The 15,508-nt window shown below is 32.9% G+C and overlaps 10 protein-coding genes across 10 annotated transcripts; 2 read left to right on the forward strand and 8 right to left on the reverse strand.

The window, feature by feature from the left end:
* Nucleotides 1-77: 77 nt before the first annotated feature.
* On the reverse strand, nt 78-2,807 carry TVAGG3_0507780 (biological adhesion protein; the record flags this gene model as incomplete). Its single annotated transcript, XM_001324872.2, has 1 exon — nt 171-2,807. The coding sequence occupies one exon, from the start codon at nt 2,805-2,807 to the stop codon at nt 171-173; it is 2,637 nt and encodes an 878-aa protein (XP_001324907.1).
* A 714-nt stretch (nt 2,808-3,521) lies between these two features.
* TVAGG3_0507790 (glycoprotein endo-alpha-1,2-mannosidase-like family) lies at nt 3,522-4,550 on the forward strand (the record flags this gene model as incomplete). Its single annotated transcript, XM_001324871.1, has 1 exon — nt 3,522-4,550. The coding sequence occupies one exon, from the start codon at nt 3,522-3,524 to the stop codon at nt 4,548-4,550; it is 1,029 nt and encodes a 342-aa protein (XP_001324906.1).
* Nucleotides 4,551-4,640: 90 nt separating this feature from the next.
* Nucleotides 4,641-5,639, reverse strand: TVAGG3_0507800 (uncharacterized protein; the record flags this gene model as incomplete). Its single annotated transcript, XM_001324870.1, has 1 exon — nt 4,641-5,639. The coding sequence occupies one exon, from the start codon at nt 5,637-5,639 to the stop codon at nt 4,641-4,643; it is 999 nt and encodes a 332-aa protein (XP_001324905.1).
* A 381-nt stretch (nt 5,640-6,020) lies between these two features.
* On the reverse strand, nt 6,021-7,961 carry TVAGG3_0507810 (NYD-SP28 protein family; the record flags this gene model as incomplete). Its single annotated transcript, XM_001324869.1, has 1 exon — nt 6,021-7,961. The coding sequence occupies one exon, from the start codon at nt 7,959-7,961 to the stop codon at nt 6,021-6,023; it is 1,941 nt and encodes a 646-aa protein (XP_001324904.1).
* A 221-nt stretch (nt 7,962-8,182) lies between these two features.
* TVAGG3_0507820 (uncharacterized protein) lies at nt 8,183-8,695 on the reverse strand (the record flags this gene model as incomplete). Its single annotated transcript, XM_001324868.1, has 1 exon — nt 8,183-8,695. The coding sequence occupies one exon, from the start codon at nt 8,693-8,695 to the stop codon at nt 8,183-8,185; it is 513 nt and encodes a 170-aa protein (XP_001324903.1).
* Nucleotides 8,696-8,847: 152 nt separating this feature from the next.
* Nucleotides 8,848-9,561, reverse strand: TVAGG3_0507830 (vesicle-mediated transport; the record flags this gene model as incomplete). The annotated part of the gene is made up of 1 exon (XM_001324867.1): nt 8,848-9,561. The coding sequence occupies one exon, from the start codon at nt 9,559-9,561 to the stop codon at nt 8,848-8,850; it is 714 nt and encodes a 237-aa protein (XP_001324902.1).
* A 651-nt stretch (nt 9,562-10,212) lies between these two features.
* On the forward strand, nt 10,213-10,775 carry TVAGG3_0507840 (nucleoplasmin-like domain family; the record flags this gene model as incomplete). The annotated part of the gene is made up of 1 exon (XM_001324866.2): nt 10,226-10,654. One exon carries the CDS (start codon nt 10,226-10,228, stop codon nt 10,652-10,654), a length of 429 nt encoding a protein of 142 aa, XP_001324901.1.
* A 272-nt stretch (nt 10,776-11,047) lies between these two features.
* On the reverse strand, nt 11,048-12,595 carry TVAGG3_0507850 (mRNA 5'-splice site recognition; the record flags this gene model as incomplete). Its single annotated transcript, XM_001324865.1, has 1 exon — nt 11,048-12,595. One exon carries the CDS (start codon nt 12,593-12,595, stop codon nt 11,048-11,050), a length of 1,548 nt encoding a protein of 515 aa, XP_001324900.1.
* Nucleotides 12,596-12,919: 324 nt separating this feature from the next.
* TVAGG3_0507860 (uncharacterized protein) lies at nt 12,920-13,459 on the reverse strand (the record flags this gene model as incomplete). Its single annotated transcript, XM_001324864.2, has 1 exon — nt 12,954-13,442. One exon carries the CDS (start codon nt 13,440-13,442, stop codon nt 12,954-12,956), a length of 489 nt encoding a protein of 162 aa, XP_001324899.1.
* Nucleotides 13,460-13,895: 436 nt separating this feature from the next.
* On the reverse strand, nt 13,896-14,883 carry TVAGG3_0507870 (double-stranded DNA 3'-5' exodeoxyribonuclease protein; the record flags this gene model as incomplete). The annotated part of the gene is made up of 1 exon (XM_001324863.1): nt 14,005-14,874. One exon carries the CDS (start codon nt 14,872-14,874, stop codon nt 14,005-14,007), a length of 870 nt encoding a protein of 289 aa, XP_001324898.1.
* Between the last annotated feature and the right edge of the window lie 625 nt (nt 14,884-15,508).

Raw genomic sequence — 15,508 nt, forward strand, 5'->3', positions numbered from 1 at the left:
AAAGATATCTTCTTCCATTTTTCTAAATGATATTTATCTTAATAAAAGCAATCTAATAAAAATAGTGGTGAAAATTAAAAGATAAAAATAAGGTTTACGTCCCACAATATCAATATAAATAAATAGAATAAAATATTCCAACAAAATAAAGTCAATATCAAAAAGCAAGCTTACTCAGTTTGCGCTAGCTTTGTTGATTCATTCTGGAAATATCTGAGTTTGTCGAGATCATCACGAGCACTCTTCACAGACTGCTGGTATGCTTCGACATCATATTCTGATTCTTCTACGCCGTAGAAGGTTCCGATGTTCTCATAGGCAACTGTGAGAAGTTCTTGGACTTTCTTCTGAGCCTGACGTCTTTCATCGGCGATTTGCTGCTGAGCCTTTGATTCCACAGCCATTAACTGAGCTGCAAGTTGAGCTTGCTTCTGCTGATTGGCCTTGTTCATGCTGTTCTTGAAGTTTGTCTGCTCTTGCTTGATGTTCTTGAGTGTCTGATTAAGTTCTGTATTCTCCTTTGTAAGTTGTACATTTCTCTTCTCGACTTCAGACATGTTTTCAACAAGCTTCTTTGACATTTCACGAGAATTCTCGGCCTTGTCACGAAGGGATGTAATTGTTTCTTCAAGGTTCTTCTTGCCTTCTTCATAATGAGCAGCCATTTCCTTGAGAGAATTATCGTATTGCTCCTTGAGAGCTTTTTCTGTTCTCTTTGCAATCTTTCTGCGCTTCTGGAGCTCGGCTTCATATTCATCAACTTGGTTGTTGAGAGCTTCGATTTGGTTGAGGTAGCTTTCTTCATTCTTTCTCATGCGCTTGATTGTAGCATTTGTATTCTCATCAACAGACCTCTTGAGATCATGGAGAAGTGTAGAAAGCTCATCGCATTCGCGTGTCTTCTGGGCAAGTGCAGCCTCAAGCTTAGCTGTTCTTTCCTTCTGATCATTTGTCTTCTCTTCAACACCAGCACGAATTTCTTTAGCAAATTCGTTAAGTGATCCGCATTCATTCTTCTTGAGAAGTAACTCATTATTTGCAACTTGAAGCTTAACATTAAGAACGCCGATTTCATTCTGAAGGTTATCAACTTGAAGAGAAAGTTCTGAAATCTTTGTCTTCTTCTCGTTTTCAGATTGAGCGAGTTCCATTTCATGAGCTTGTGCCTTCTTGAGTTGGTTTGTGAGCTTCTTGTTCTGCTTTGTTGTATGGTTGACACGAACATTAAGTGTCTCAATGAGGTGTGGAACATCTGAAAGCTGTGTTCCCTTCAATGCGCCACTCTTTGTCATGCTATCAATCAACTGGAGTGGAGCTGTGACGGCATTAAGCTGATTTTGAAGGAAAACGTTTGTAAGGAATTGGCCGCAGAAGAGTGTGAATGTAGAATTTTCTGGTTGAAGAAGCTTCTTGATGGCAGCCTGACGCTGCTTAACATCATTAGCAAAGAAGAAGTCTGAGTTAACATACTTCGGATCTTTGATTGCTTCACGCTGAACTGCTTGTGATGTTTCTTCGATCTTTTGGTTAAGGTATTCGAGGAAGTCTTCGTTTCCTTCAGAGAGTGGGCAGTTGTTGATAAGTTCTTGGTTTGTTGCGAGTTTCTTAAGATCCTCAATAAGAGCATCACAAATCTCACTATAGATTACTTGATCAACAGCAAAGTTATCAAATGCCTTTTGTGTTGCTTCTGCCTTCTTTGTGGCCATTGTGACTTGCTCTGTCAAGGACTGGATTTGCTTAGCAGACTCATTGAGAACTAATTGAAGACGCTGGAATGGTGTATATTGTGGTAACTGCATGATGTTTGAAGAACGTGCCTTCAGATCGCCAGTGAATGGAATAGAAAGATTATCGAAATCTTGTTGTGTAGCAAATGGCTTGGAAACTGGTTTGGCACCATTCTTAACACGTAACTTAAGTGCAGCATTTTCATTCTGAAGTTGTTCGAAAGATCCTTCGACATCTGCAAGAGCTTTTTGCATTGCTTGCATGATATCAAGAATCTTTTGGCGTTCTTCAGCGTAATTCTGGATCTCTTCACGTTGGGAATCGATCTGTTCTTCAAGTGCAGAAATCAATTCGTTTTTCTGCTGAAGTTCATTCTGAAGTGGTTGAAGGGAACCTTCGATATCATTGTTGAATGACTTAGCTGTTTCAATCTTGAGACGAAGTGATTCGATCTCAGAGTTAATTGTAGTGCGATCGTTTACTAACTTCTGGTTTTCAAATGCTAAGGCATCCTTTTCTTGTTCTGCCTGTGTAAGCTGTTCAGCTGCTGTTGTGTATTTCTGAGCTAACTTCTTCTTCTGAGTCTTGCACTTCTGATAATCTTCTGTGATGGCTTGAAGTAACTCATCCTTTTCTTGAACTTGTGTACGGAGTTCTTGGCGCTCTTTACGTAACTTATTAACGCGTTCGTCAGATTTCTCAAGATTAGAAATTGCTTCATCTCTCTGGGATGTTAATGATGTAACTTCATCTGAGAATTTCTTTGTAGCATCATTTGATGAGTTTGTAAGGATTTCAACTTGTCTCTCTAACTGTTCTTTCTTAGTTGTTAGATCAGCAACTTCCTTCTTGAGCTTTTGGATCTCGGAAGATACAGTATTTGATGTGTCAACAGCTGCTATAGTATCTTTAAGCTGTGTCTTAACGTTTTCTAAAGAAGATTGTAAATTCTTAACAAGATCTTCAAGGCGCTGCTTTTCAAATGTTAAATCTCTTATTTGATTGTCTTTGGCAGCAATAGCTGGGTCTTCCATCTCAGTAAGATAGGAGCATTCACTAAGTTCAACGTCAGACATTGTATTTAATGATTCTGCGAACGTTTAAAAAATCAAATTTAAACAGAAGAGAATATATTTAACGACCTAAGTGAAAAATTCTCTTTGATATCATGACTCCTATCATTTCTTTATGTAATAATTATAAAATTATAAGATGTCAGTTGCGAGAATGTAAAATATTTTTTCACTTTCTTACGTTATGAAATATATGCGAAAAACAAATCCCTTAACTAAAATAAAGAAAAGAATAGGAAATGAAATTTGAGCAAAAATTCAATTGCATAGAATTGAAAAGATTTAGGTCTCATCTGTAAACAGTATGATCTTTGTAAAAAATTAAAATAATAGAGAAATTAATATTATATTATTTATTATTTAATCCGTGACCATTCAATTTTTCAATCAAATTGTGAGGAGTAAGGGATAATAAACTGTAAAATTATCGAGTGATTTATCTATAAAATCTAAACTAAATGGACACTTCATTAGTTTCTTTAGAATGGAATGCAAAGAATGCACTGACAAGCATTGGAGTGTGTTTTCGGTTGTTTATAATTTCTTCAAATATTCATCCAATGACCTTATATCCTGATTTTTCATGCAAACACTCTGTAATTTTGCGTATAACAGAATCAGAATTATTAATTACCAATGAAAGAAGATACCAAAGATTCAAATCCCTATTGTGAGATAATGACTATAATGTTTTTAACTTTCCTTTGCTATTTATTAATGAATGCAATCCGTCCTAAACTCAAATGCTCAAAAATACTAGATAATGGGAATCAAAAACAAGTGTGGGCAGTTTATCTCGCATCATATGGTGACAATGAAACATATGGTTATGCAGGTGGTTGGTATAAAAAGCCCTGCAAATGCAAACAGGATCAATTAAATAACTTATCTTTAGCGTATTTTGAGCCTTTTGAGCGATATTCGAGCTCCAATATAAGTACTATAACAATACACATCGAATATATTGAAAAATCTGGTATTGATGCTATATTAGTGCCATGGACATCAATGAACATATCGGACACTCATAATAGATCTAAACATACTGTTGATATGTTGTTCAATATTAAAATTGCTCATAAATTTCACATTGGTGCAATGATAAATGATTATCAAGGAAGAAACTTATCAACTTTAAAAACAGAGATCGAATATTACCTAGACAAATATGGAAATCACACAAGCATCCTTAAAATAGGAGATAGACCTGTAATTGTCATATATGACTCTCATAAATTCGAAAATGTATTTGAATTTCAAAAAATTCTGACACATTTTAAAGAATCTAAGTATAATCCTTTATTCATGACAACATTGATAAAATCCGACAATATGCATGAAGCATTTGAGATAGGTTTTGAAGGATTTATTACATATTTTGTTGCAGAAGGAGAAACATACGGATCTTTAGTCAATGATTGGAAAGGGATTGATGCATTCTGTCAAGGAAGAGATGTCTTCTTCGTTCCAACGATTGCACCTGGGTTTCATGACTTAATTAATCCGATTCACAACAGACATCGAAGGAAAGAGAGAAATAATGGTACATTCTACGAGTCAAGATGGAAAGAAGCTGAGAAATATAATCCGACAGTGATTTTGATCAATTCCTTCAATAATTGGGCAGAAGGAACGAATTTAGAACCGGCTGTTCAGTTTGAATACCCAAATGACTCAATGTTTTATATAGAAAAGACAAGAGAACTTGCCAATAAGTTCAAAAACTCAAAATTTTCGAACTTATAAAAAAAATTTGTTTGTTAATTGATTATGACGTGAAAAGGAAAATATCAATTTTCTGATTCACGAAAAATCAAAATATATTATTGTAAATTGTTACATTTGATAATTATTATTTTGGTTTGTATCATTTGAAGAAACAAGCTTATTAAATGGTTTTCCGACTGACGCCATAATAATAAATGTCAGTATCAAGACAAGTGTACTCGAACAAATAAATCTGAAAAATAATACTGCAGAATGTCCATGTAATGATGTCATTGTTTCTTGAATATGGTCTCCAACCATCAAAGATACGGTAACAATGTAGCTCGTTGTAATATCTTTGAACCATTTCGAATGTGTCATAAATATTCCATAAAATATCATAGAACAAGCAAGTGTGAGGAGAATAATTGGTATAACTATAGAAAATCCTCTGTATTTCAGGTTTAGCATGTTCAAAAACTCAATCAACCAGCAAATTGCAGCAACAATTCTAAATGTTTGTAAAAACCTACCAAAAAGGAAAACATGCATGATGACAGTTAGAGAGGAAAGTATAAATGGTAGTAAATTCCGCCTTCTCCTTTTATGAAAAAATAAAAACACGAACGCAATCAATGAAGCAATGTATCGTATAAAGAAGTTGTGTTTTATATCGATTCGATCCATTTTAATTATCTGTCTTGCCGAAAATAAAACTCCATTTCGATGAAGTCGAATTATTTTCATAAAATGTGCTTTAAATTTTGGAGCAGTGTATGTTAAATCTGTTCTAAGTATCATTTTTGTAGCTTTGACATGATGTTTATGAAATTCTGATTCAAAATTGTTCATATTTGTAGATATTGGTGGCGAATCTTGAAAATAGTATGTAAGAATTGGTCCACGGACATCTCCAATCGAACTTTTATCTATATTTATCTCCGAACAGTTTGTAAATAAATTGATTATTTCGTTTTTTGAATAAAAATCGCGAGAAGCTTCGTAACCAACAGAATTATAACAACTTAAAGAATCTCTGATATATGCTGAACTATCAAATATTGCTAGCCAATATGTACATAAAAAAGATATTCCTAAAAATGGTAAAATCTTCTTGATTTTCAGCATATTCAATTTGAAAAAGTGACTGATTTGGAATCAAAACATTGGGAAATTCTCTGCTAACTTCAGGTATTCTGCTTTATTTACCATGATGTTCGGGACTAATACATTATGAAACGAATGCATGTTTGCTAATATACCTTGATTTATCAATAATTCTGTGAGAAAATAGAAAATAGATCAAAATTCGTTTCCATTCCAACATCGAACAGAATAAAACGTACTAAGCAGCTGTAGCAAGAGAGGCGAATAAGTTTTATAAGATATAGCTTATTTTTATTTTACAATACACAACAAAAACACAATTCATATTTATGTCCAATAATATATCCGTTTGTAATATTCAAATTCTTTCAATTTTTGATAAGAAAACGGAAATAAAAGGAATTAATCGAAAAATCCAACAGTATCGCAAGGAGGATAAATCAGATTAGTATCATCCTTAGTATCGATATAGTTCTGCAAGATAACGCTCAATTCCTCATTCTGTCTTCTTAAATCTGATGTTTCTTGAATCAATTTCGCTCTGTTTTCAAGAACTTCGTAGTATCTCTGCATTCCTTTGAAAGTCATATTCCAAAGTCTCCACATATCTTCGCTGACTATCTCTGCCTTCTTTTCCCAGAACCTTCTTTGTGCTGGAAGCTGCTTCTTCATCTTGACTTGCAGCTGCATGATTCCGCGTGCAACTTCACTTGATGTGTTCTGTGTTGCATCATTGACAATTTGCTTGAAAATGTTCATTTGTGCTTGCTGTTTATTTGGATGATATGCATCGACAAATGCTCTCAAAGCTGAGATAACTTCATGAGGAGAAACTGTATCAGGATGTTCCAATTGATTAAACTCTGGTTCTTTGATGAAATACGACATCAATGTTTCGATATCTTCATCCGTTGAAACACCAAGTTCTTTAAACAAAGCATCCATTTTTATGCATTGAGAATCTTCATCTAAAGAGACATTTGGATCTAATCCAATGATATTTCTAACAAGTTCATCAACAATGAAGCCAACTTCATCGCAAATCATTCTTCTCAAGTGCTCAAGATTTTCACTAAGTTCTGGTTTTGTGAAAATTGTGTTTGTTAATTTGTTTGATTCTCCATTGTCTTTTTGTGTTGGAAGCTGAGGTGTTTTTGTGAGATCTTCGTATTCATCGCTTTCTATGATCCATCTGCGCAAATACTCTGGATCAACTGGATTAGGATCTTTTCCAAGCTGTTGTTCCATAACAATGTTGTCTGCAGAAATAATCTTTAGAACAATATCATGTAATCTCTTTTCGTTGAGATTCCAAACTTCTCTAAAGTTGTTGAAATCTGTATAAGCTACATTTCTAAACCTTGATTGAAGTTCACGGTATGATGATGCGATTCTAGTATATTCTTTTGTGATTTGCATGTTGACATCAATCAACTTTCGCTTTTCTGATTCATATCTCTCTTGTAATTTAATTAAAACATCTCTTTGTCTACTCTTTTTGTCGTTCTGCAGCTTGAGTTTGTTTTGATGTTCGTCTCTTGTTTCTTGAAGAATCTTATAGTCGTAATCAAGTTGTGTCAATGAATAAATATATTGTGCTTTTCTATCTTCTTGTTCTTCTTGAGCAATTTGTAATTTCTTTTCGAGAGCAGTACGTATTTGCATGTATTTTTCGTTGTTTTGCTGACGTATTGTTTCCAATTGGTCACGATGACTAATATTTAATTCTAAAATGTCATTCATTAGAGTAGTTTCGCGTTCTTGGCGTTTGGCTGAGAGATTCTTGATTTCTCTATCGAGTTGATATGATCTAGACGTGACTTCTTGATTGTAAGCTCCAAGAATCTTTTTAATTTCTGAGTTTATTGTCTTTTTGATGTTATTTTCCTGATTTCTCATTGTGTGTACAAATTCGTCAATTAAAGCTTTTTGTGCAGCAACTTTGTTCACGTATTCATGATCTCTCATTAAAACGTCTTCTTCCATTTTATGTATGAATTCGAGTTTCTCTTGTACAATTGCATCACAACGCGCTTTTTGTTCTTCTAATTGTTGCTTCAATTCAAGAGGCATTGAAATATTTAATAACGATTCCCAAACTTCGCCTGCTTCTTCCATTTCCGAATGAGTTTTCTTTTGGAGTTCTGCATAATCTAAACCGAACTTCTTTTTTGATGCTTTTACTATTTGAGCTCTTTCTTGCTCAATTTGTGTTTGTTTATTTACCATATTCGAGAGATTTTGTGCCGAATTTGCAAACAATTTATTTATTATTTCTTTTGATTTGTTAATCTGTTCTATTGGAGCTCGATCTGGCTGATCAAGCGCAAGAAGATTCGACATTTCTCAAATAGACGTTTGTTAAAATTTCAAAAAGTAACAAATAAAAATATTTTTATGTCAATGGAAATTTAGAATTCCTCACACTATCAACTATGATTCGTATTTTCCTTTAAAAACTAAAATTCTCTGATTTAAATTTGAATTTTTACAATTTTTTGTGGTGAAAAAAAGCTTCAATGATTTAAAAATGTGTTGAAATATAAAAAAACAAACAAACATATTTACTTCTGCTCCTCTAAAGGCTTAGAGTAGTCGACATAAGCTAATCTATCAAAATAGGAAAACGCTGTTGGTTCTAGCTTTTTAATATTGCGATCTAAAAGATCATTGGTTTCTGTTTCTAGAGCTATAGTAGTTCTTCCTGTTGTAGTTGTGTCGGGATCAGTTGATGAATCAGCATATGTTGCTTTTTTCTTCTGAATCTTTCGCTGAGATAATGGTGTATGAGCTCTATCTGTATGCTGTTGGTTTTCATTAAAATTCTGTCTTTCTTCTTCGATATTCTTCAGTAAAACTTGTTCAAAATCGCTGATATGTGGTGTCTTATTGCGTGGTGCTGAAGTTTTTTGTGAAGATGGTGCTTGTATTTTTGATGGCGAATTTTGTTTGTTATCAATTCGAAGATCTGGAGTTATTTCACTATCATTCTGAACGCCGGTACTTGTATTTGTATTTGTTGCCGTTGTTTCGGTTGTTGATCCTTTCTTAGGTCTTGGTTGACGCTTTGGAAGCATTTTAAATTTATTGGCAAAATTGTGAAGTTTACAAAAATCCAATAAAAAGTTTATATCAAAGCTGTCAATAGTATGACATGTACTTGATCTACTTGCTATTAAAGAGAAAATCCTCAATCAATTTCAAACAATATCATTAAATTTTATTAAAATTAAAGGAGAGGAATGAAAAACATGTAATAGTAGAAGATAAAGAAAGGTGGAGCAATCAATTCCTTTGCAAAATTCTGGTAATATTGTGATAAATATCTTGTTGCGCAATATGTTGCCCAACCAACAAACGGAATAGCTGTTATAACCTTACCAACTAATGAAAAGCGGAAAAGAGATGAAATTACGGCGATTGGGATAAGTGGCAACACGCAATATGACATAGCTGTAAAAACAATTGATAATGTGACGATTTCTTTCTCAGCATATGCCTTAGAAATATTCTGGAAGATGAAATATAATACAATAAGTCCAAGTACTGTGACAATATAAACTGAGCCAAATTTAGGACCTTTGAAGAATAGTAAGCTGAATGCATAAATGATAATCATAAAGATGGAAGCTAAATAGTTTTGATCAATTGGTTTTGGATATTTGTTTGGGAAAAGTAATTGACGAAGATTTTTCTTGATATCAGTAGTGTGGAGGCCAAGTTCTTCGAATAAAGATGGTTCTCCTGGAAAGCCACCATGAATAATGGATGCCTTTTCTAAAATATTTCTGTGTTGAGAAAATGTTGGTGGTGGAGGGGCATAAGTATTCTGCATTTGTGGGTTATATGCATTGTTTGCCTGTGGGTTATAGTTGTTATTAGTGTTATAAGGTTGATTTTGGTTAGGCATTCCCTGGTAAAAATCAAGATCGTTTCCTAACATTTTTGTACTTTCTGACAGCAAAAAATATAAAGAAAAATCTGAAATTAATGATAAGTGATTTGTGTTCAAGATCATACAACTAATCTTTTTCACATAAATTTCTTATGCAAATATATTGTATTTCATCTGATAAATTTTAAAATTCTTTCAAAAATGAATCACAGAAGTACACAACGGTATTTAAGTAAAAATAAATGACTTTTATAAACCAAATTTTTTATGAATTTAATATTTTCATGTTAAAAAATGTAATTTTTATATTTATTTTTTGTTTTTTAGATTTTTTTTTGGAAACTTTTTATTGATTTTTAGAGGAAAATTGATTGACATTTAGATTTAATTTACATTGTTTATGATTTTCTTACTTAAAATTCTCAAAACAAGATCTTATCTCTTAAATCACAGAGCTACTTGCAACATCAAGTATCTGACATTCAATATTAATAAGATATGCATTCAATGATTTTATATAGTTACTTCAATTCATGAATATTGAACATATCAATTTGGAATTCATGAACAAGATACATTTAACTATTAAAATATCATTCAGATGTTCCTTAAATGCAGATATGTACGCTCCTTTCTGATCATCAGATTTTTTGTAATAAATCCTATTCCATAAGGATAGAGATCATAAATATAAAAAAAGTGACACCTACGAATGTGTGATTGCGAAGAGTGTCAATGCGATAATCCATCGACATTTTGGAGAGCAGTTGTCAAACCAGGCGAAGAGTATTCAGTAGATTTTCCTGATGATGCTCGCCTTTCAATCACAAATATCTGTCTTGGCGAATTACCAGAAGATTTCAAGGCAGAACCAGTTCGTCTTATTGCAGACATTAAAACATTGATTCCTAATCCAGAAGATCCAAATGCAAAGCCAGACGTCGAAAATTCAAAATTGCTCCTTGCTACATTTATTCCAGGCGAGAACGAGCATTTAAATTGCAACTACGACTTCACACCATTTAACAGCGTAACTCTCAGTGTTAATGGCCTTTACAATGTACACGTTGTTGGCTTAATTCAACCTCTCAATGATGACGAAGAGGAAGAATACGGCGAAGAAGAAGGAGCTGATGAGTAAGAATTAATCAAATAGCCAATTAATTAACTGAAATCCAAATTCAATTTTTTACCTTTCGGATTGGATTGCTGTATTAGATAATAAAGAGTAAAACAAATATACATGTTTAATTCTATTTTTTACAATCCATGAAAATCTAATAATAAAAAAAATAATTTAAAATTCTTGAGATATCCATTATATTTATAAGTTCAAAAGAAAAATGGAATCCAAGTATTGGTGATGCTTTGAGTAAACAAGTTTAATATATAATAAATAAGATTCAATTTTGAGAATATCAAATTATACACATTCACGATTGAATTCATAGGATTTGTATATAATGAGTAACTTGTTGTTTATGAGTGTTTCAAAAAAAAAAAATTAAAATCAGTTGAAAAAACATCATTTTTTTTATAAGCCTTCTTGATATTTCTCCCAGTTTTGTTGTATTCTTTCAGGCGGAACTTCATTGATGAGTTGATTCTGATCGAAGAAAGACCTGTACCACAATAACTTCGACTTCAATTGTTGGACTTTCATTTCCAACTGAGTTTGGAAATCCAAACTGACATTGAGAGTTCTTATTAATTCGTAGTAAAGAACAGCGAGTTGTACTCTGTCTTCCAAGCAAATTGGAGCTGGTTCTCCGAAGACAGCATTGAAGAGCAACGTGTTTTTATCATCATTTTCCGCGAGTTGGCAGAATTTAACAATAGAAACAGCGGAGTTTTCAACAGGTTGTGTTGGCCACTGAATATCCATCAATCTCGCGTTGACAACTCCTGCACCGTTTGAGTCATTTGCTGCTTGGAGTCTTGCCTGTGCTTCTGTGAGTACTTTCACTGAGTTTTCGTCATCCTGTATCCTGTGGAAATAATTAGCTGCTGCAAGGACTTCTTCAACAAAATCACTGCTGGAAAGATTTTGGTAAATTTCGGATGCTTTTTCTTTGTTGTATTGTTCTTCGAAAGCCGCATGGTAAACTTTGCAGCGCTTAAGTATATCTTGTGGCATTCTCTCGTATACTTCGCGTGCTTCTTCGATTTTACCAATATCTTCGAGATAAAATGCATATTCAAGCCAAATTGCATCAATATGAGCACATGGAATTACTGCACGCTCAAAAATGCGAACAGCTGCTTCATTGTTGCCTTTCTCAATTGCCCATGTGGAATATTGTTCCCAAATAGAGATCTGAGCTTCATCTGGAGTTATGAAATGGAAATAATCACGGGTAATCTGGCTTTCGTATGGAAGGATCTCACGGCAAAGAGCAGCAGAGCGTTCATATGTGGTTGCAACCTGAGAAAGTATTTCAAGTCTGTTTTTGTCATCTGTAGCGACAATTTGAGTGCCAAGACGAGCTTCTGGAAGGTTAATGTATTCGGAAAGAGTCATGTCAAGACTGTTGCCTGTAATGATTTCCGTTTCTGTTTTCGGAATGATTGTTTGCATTTCTTTGTACAATTTAACAAGATCTGATGTAGGATTCTTAACAGATTTTGCATAGTAGAAGAATGGGTTGCGGGAATTTTGCAATTCAAAATCAATAGCTTGTGTCCATAATGAGCCAGACTTGAAGTGCCAACCAACAGCATCAAGAGCACGAGCATAGACTGCGCGAATCATCTTCTTATTTTCTTGCATGTTAGATACGATGAATTTAATGAATTCATTCCACATATCAATTGAATAAAATAAGATATTCTTTTCAAGAGCCCTTTCGAAGATTTTAATAGCATCATCAATAACTCCTGAAGCAGCTAATTGGAATTGAGCATATTTTGTCCAATAAATGTGAAGATGAGGGAAAATCTCAAGGAATTTTTCGTATAATTCGGCAATATCTTTTTGATTTTGCTGTGATATCGATGAGATTGTGCTTGGATCATAATTGGAAAAGATTTTCTGCCAGGCAGCATAATCGTACTGATTCTCAGGCGAATTAATTCCAAACATTGATTTTTTTTTCTGGCGAAATATCTGAAAAAATGAAATGCATTTCAATATTATAAGAAACAATACTTCATTCCATATCCATTAAGAATCTCACCTTATACGCACTGAATTCTTGCGCTGAGAAAATTTTCCTCTTCATTTAACTAGACTCTATATCTTTAATAATGAAATTACACCAAAATACTCTTTTCAATATGCCAATTGACTTCTTGATTTGGATTTAATCTCAAATATTATCATATCCGAAACATCTGGTATTCATTTAACAGTTAAAGCTATTTGATATTTCTAAAAAGGTTTCACATACAGTGAATAGATAATAGCAAACATTATTTTATTCAATACACACTACAATATATTAATTTTTCTTTTTGTTCTTTGCAGAGTTGTTTTTCATCACAGCAAGCTTATTTTCGATTAACTGTTTCTCATCTTTTAAGTTACGATTTCTATCGAGTAATAATTGCAAAGATGATTTTAATCTTTTTTCTTCTTTGAGGGCATTTTGTTCTTCAATATCCTGCTGTTCTTGGAATACTTTCTTTCGTTTTTGAATGAAATCATTTTGTGATTTCTTGAAAACATCAAATTCATCCTGAACTTTTATAAGTGTAGACTTCTTTTTTTGTAAGCGCTTTTGTAATTTCGTGTTATATTCTGATAGTTGAACAGATATTTTTTGCTGTTGTTCAAGTTCTTCGAGAAGAAGTTGAAGTTCGACATTTTCTTCCTTCACTTGAACTGGTTTTTCGGCTGGAGCTTCTGCACGTGACTTCAGTTCATTGAGTTTTTGATCAAGAATCTGTAGTTTTTTAAAATTATCAGCGATTTCTTGGAATTGATCCATTTACTGTACGTTTATTTTTTATGACTCTCTTTCTATTTTTCATTTTCTTCCCTCTCAACGTGTTTAATACAAGTTGGAGGAATTAATACAAGTTTAACTAAAAACTGTGTCCAAATCCATTATCGTAGACTTTGTTACATTCTTGATGAATGAAAACAAATTTTATAGTGTACATTATAACAATCTTGAATCATTTTTAGTTTATTCCGATCAAACTAATGATGTTAACAATTGCCTAACTAATTCGGCGATGTTTAGTTTTCCATCTCTTTGCCAATATCTCCTATCAAATATATCAAATATCAATTCAAAAAAAAGGATAACGCAACAACAGCTCTTCATATTGCAGCAGTATCTAATAGTGCAGAAACAACCGAAGTTCTTCTTCCACATGGTGCAAATATCAATGAAAAAATAATGATGGAAAAACCACTCTTCATATTGCAGAAGAATCTGGTATTCGATAAGTTTAAAGGATGCACTTTGAATAACAGATCATATATTTAGTATATTCAAAAACAAGCTAATATTAACAAGATAAAATAAATATACAATGAGCATCTCAACCAAAGAAACTTTTGATATTTCCTGCTGTAAGCATCTCAACTTCAGATGATGTAACTGGCTCATCATCCTTCATTATCTTATCTTTATCTGCAAGGAGAATAACAGGCTGATGATCGCTGCCATCAATAGTTCCTTCGATAACGCAGTCAGAAATACCAAGCTTCTCGATATTTCCTTTTCCTGTGATGAAGTAATCGATTCTCCATCCTTGGTTCTTCGATTTTGCCTGGCCTCTGTAGTTAAAGAACGTAAATTCATGAGATTCTGGATGTAATTCTCTGTAGATGTCAATATGTCCTTCGTTTAGGAAGTCATCAAACCATTTTCTTTCTTCATCAGTGTAACCTGCAATCTTTTCATGTCCTTCTGCTTGCCAGATATCTATTGGTTTATGTGCAACGTTCAAATCACCTGTCCAGATAACAGGCTTCTTCTTTTCAAGTTCCATAATGTGGTTTCTAATCTTTGGATTCCACTCTTTAATTTTGTAATCAAGTCGACCTAAATCTTCACCAGCATTAACAACGTATGTATTAATTAAGTAAAAGTTTTTGAATTCCATTGTAATGCATCTTCCATCTGGATCTGCAAAACTTCTCTTTACTGAAACTGGTTTATATTTTGTGTAAATGCAAGTACCTGCATAGCCGGCTTTCTTAGCATGAAAGAAGTATCCCTTATATCCATCTAATTTAAAGTTTTTAAGAGATTCTTTCATATCGACATGAAATTTAGTCTCTTGAATGCAAATTATATCTGGTTTTGAAGAATTTATATAAAATGTGAAATTATCTTTCCATCTAGCACGTAAGGATGCAACATTCCATGTAGCTATCTTAATAACTTGGGCAGTTGTTGAATCCATTAAAAAATGCACGTTTAAAAATTTCTCAGGATTTTGGCTGAAAAAAAATTTACCTATCTTACAAATTTAGAGTCATTCTTCTGGAAAATTCAACACAGTGTTGACATAGCTTGCTTCCACAAAGTTCATATAGATACTTAAAGCGTGATTTATAACTCACTCCACATAATAGACGAGAATTTTGATATATGCTTTACTAGCCTTAAATTATGACATTTAGAATGTCCATAATTCATAGTTCTTATATTTCAAAAATCAGGGAAACTTACCCTTCATTTCCAGGTATCATCGTCACTTTTATTTTGGTGGTAATTTTTGTTTAAATCATAACTCGATGAATATCGTGTTCTAGAATACGAGAATAACATCACTAGTTAGAGCACATACTAAATATAAATACTTTGTACTTTTTATTTGTTTTTGATATCATGACCTAATGAGATAGTTTAAAGAAATAAAAGTCAAATTAAATAAATTAAATATTATTTTTATACAATGTAGTATCTATTTATCATATTTTTTATGAATTTACTAAAGAAAAATTTTTGCATTTCAAAAACGTTGATTCCAGGCTCGCATCAAAATTGGTATTTACATAGTGTGATTCGTGCGAAAATATAATTAGAATCCAAAA

This window comes from Trichomonas vaginalis, chromosome II, assembly GCF_026262505.1.
Source record: "Trichomonas vaginalis G3 chromosome II, whole genome shotgun sequence".
NCBI classification, from domain to species: domain Eukaryota; phylum Parabasalia; order Trichomonadida; family Trichomonadidae; genus Trichomonas; species Trichomonas vaginalis.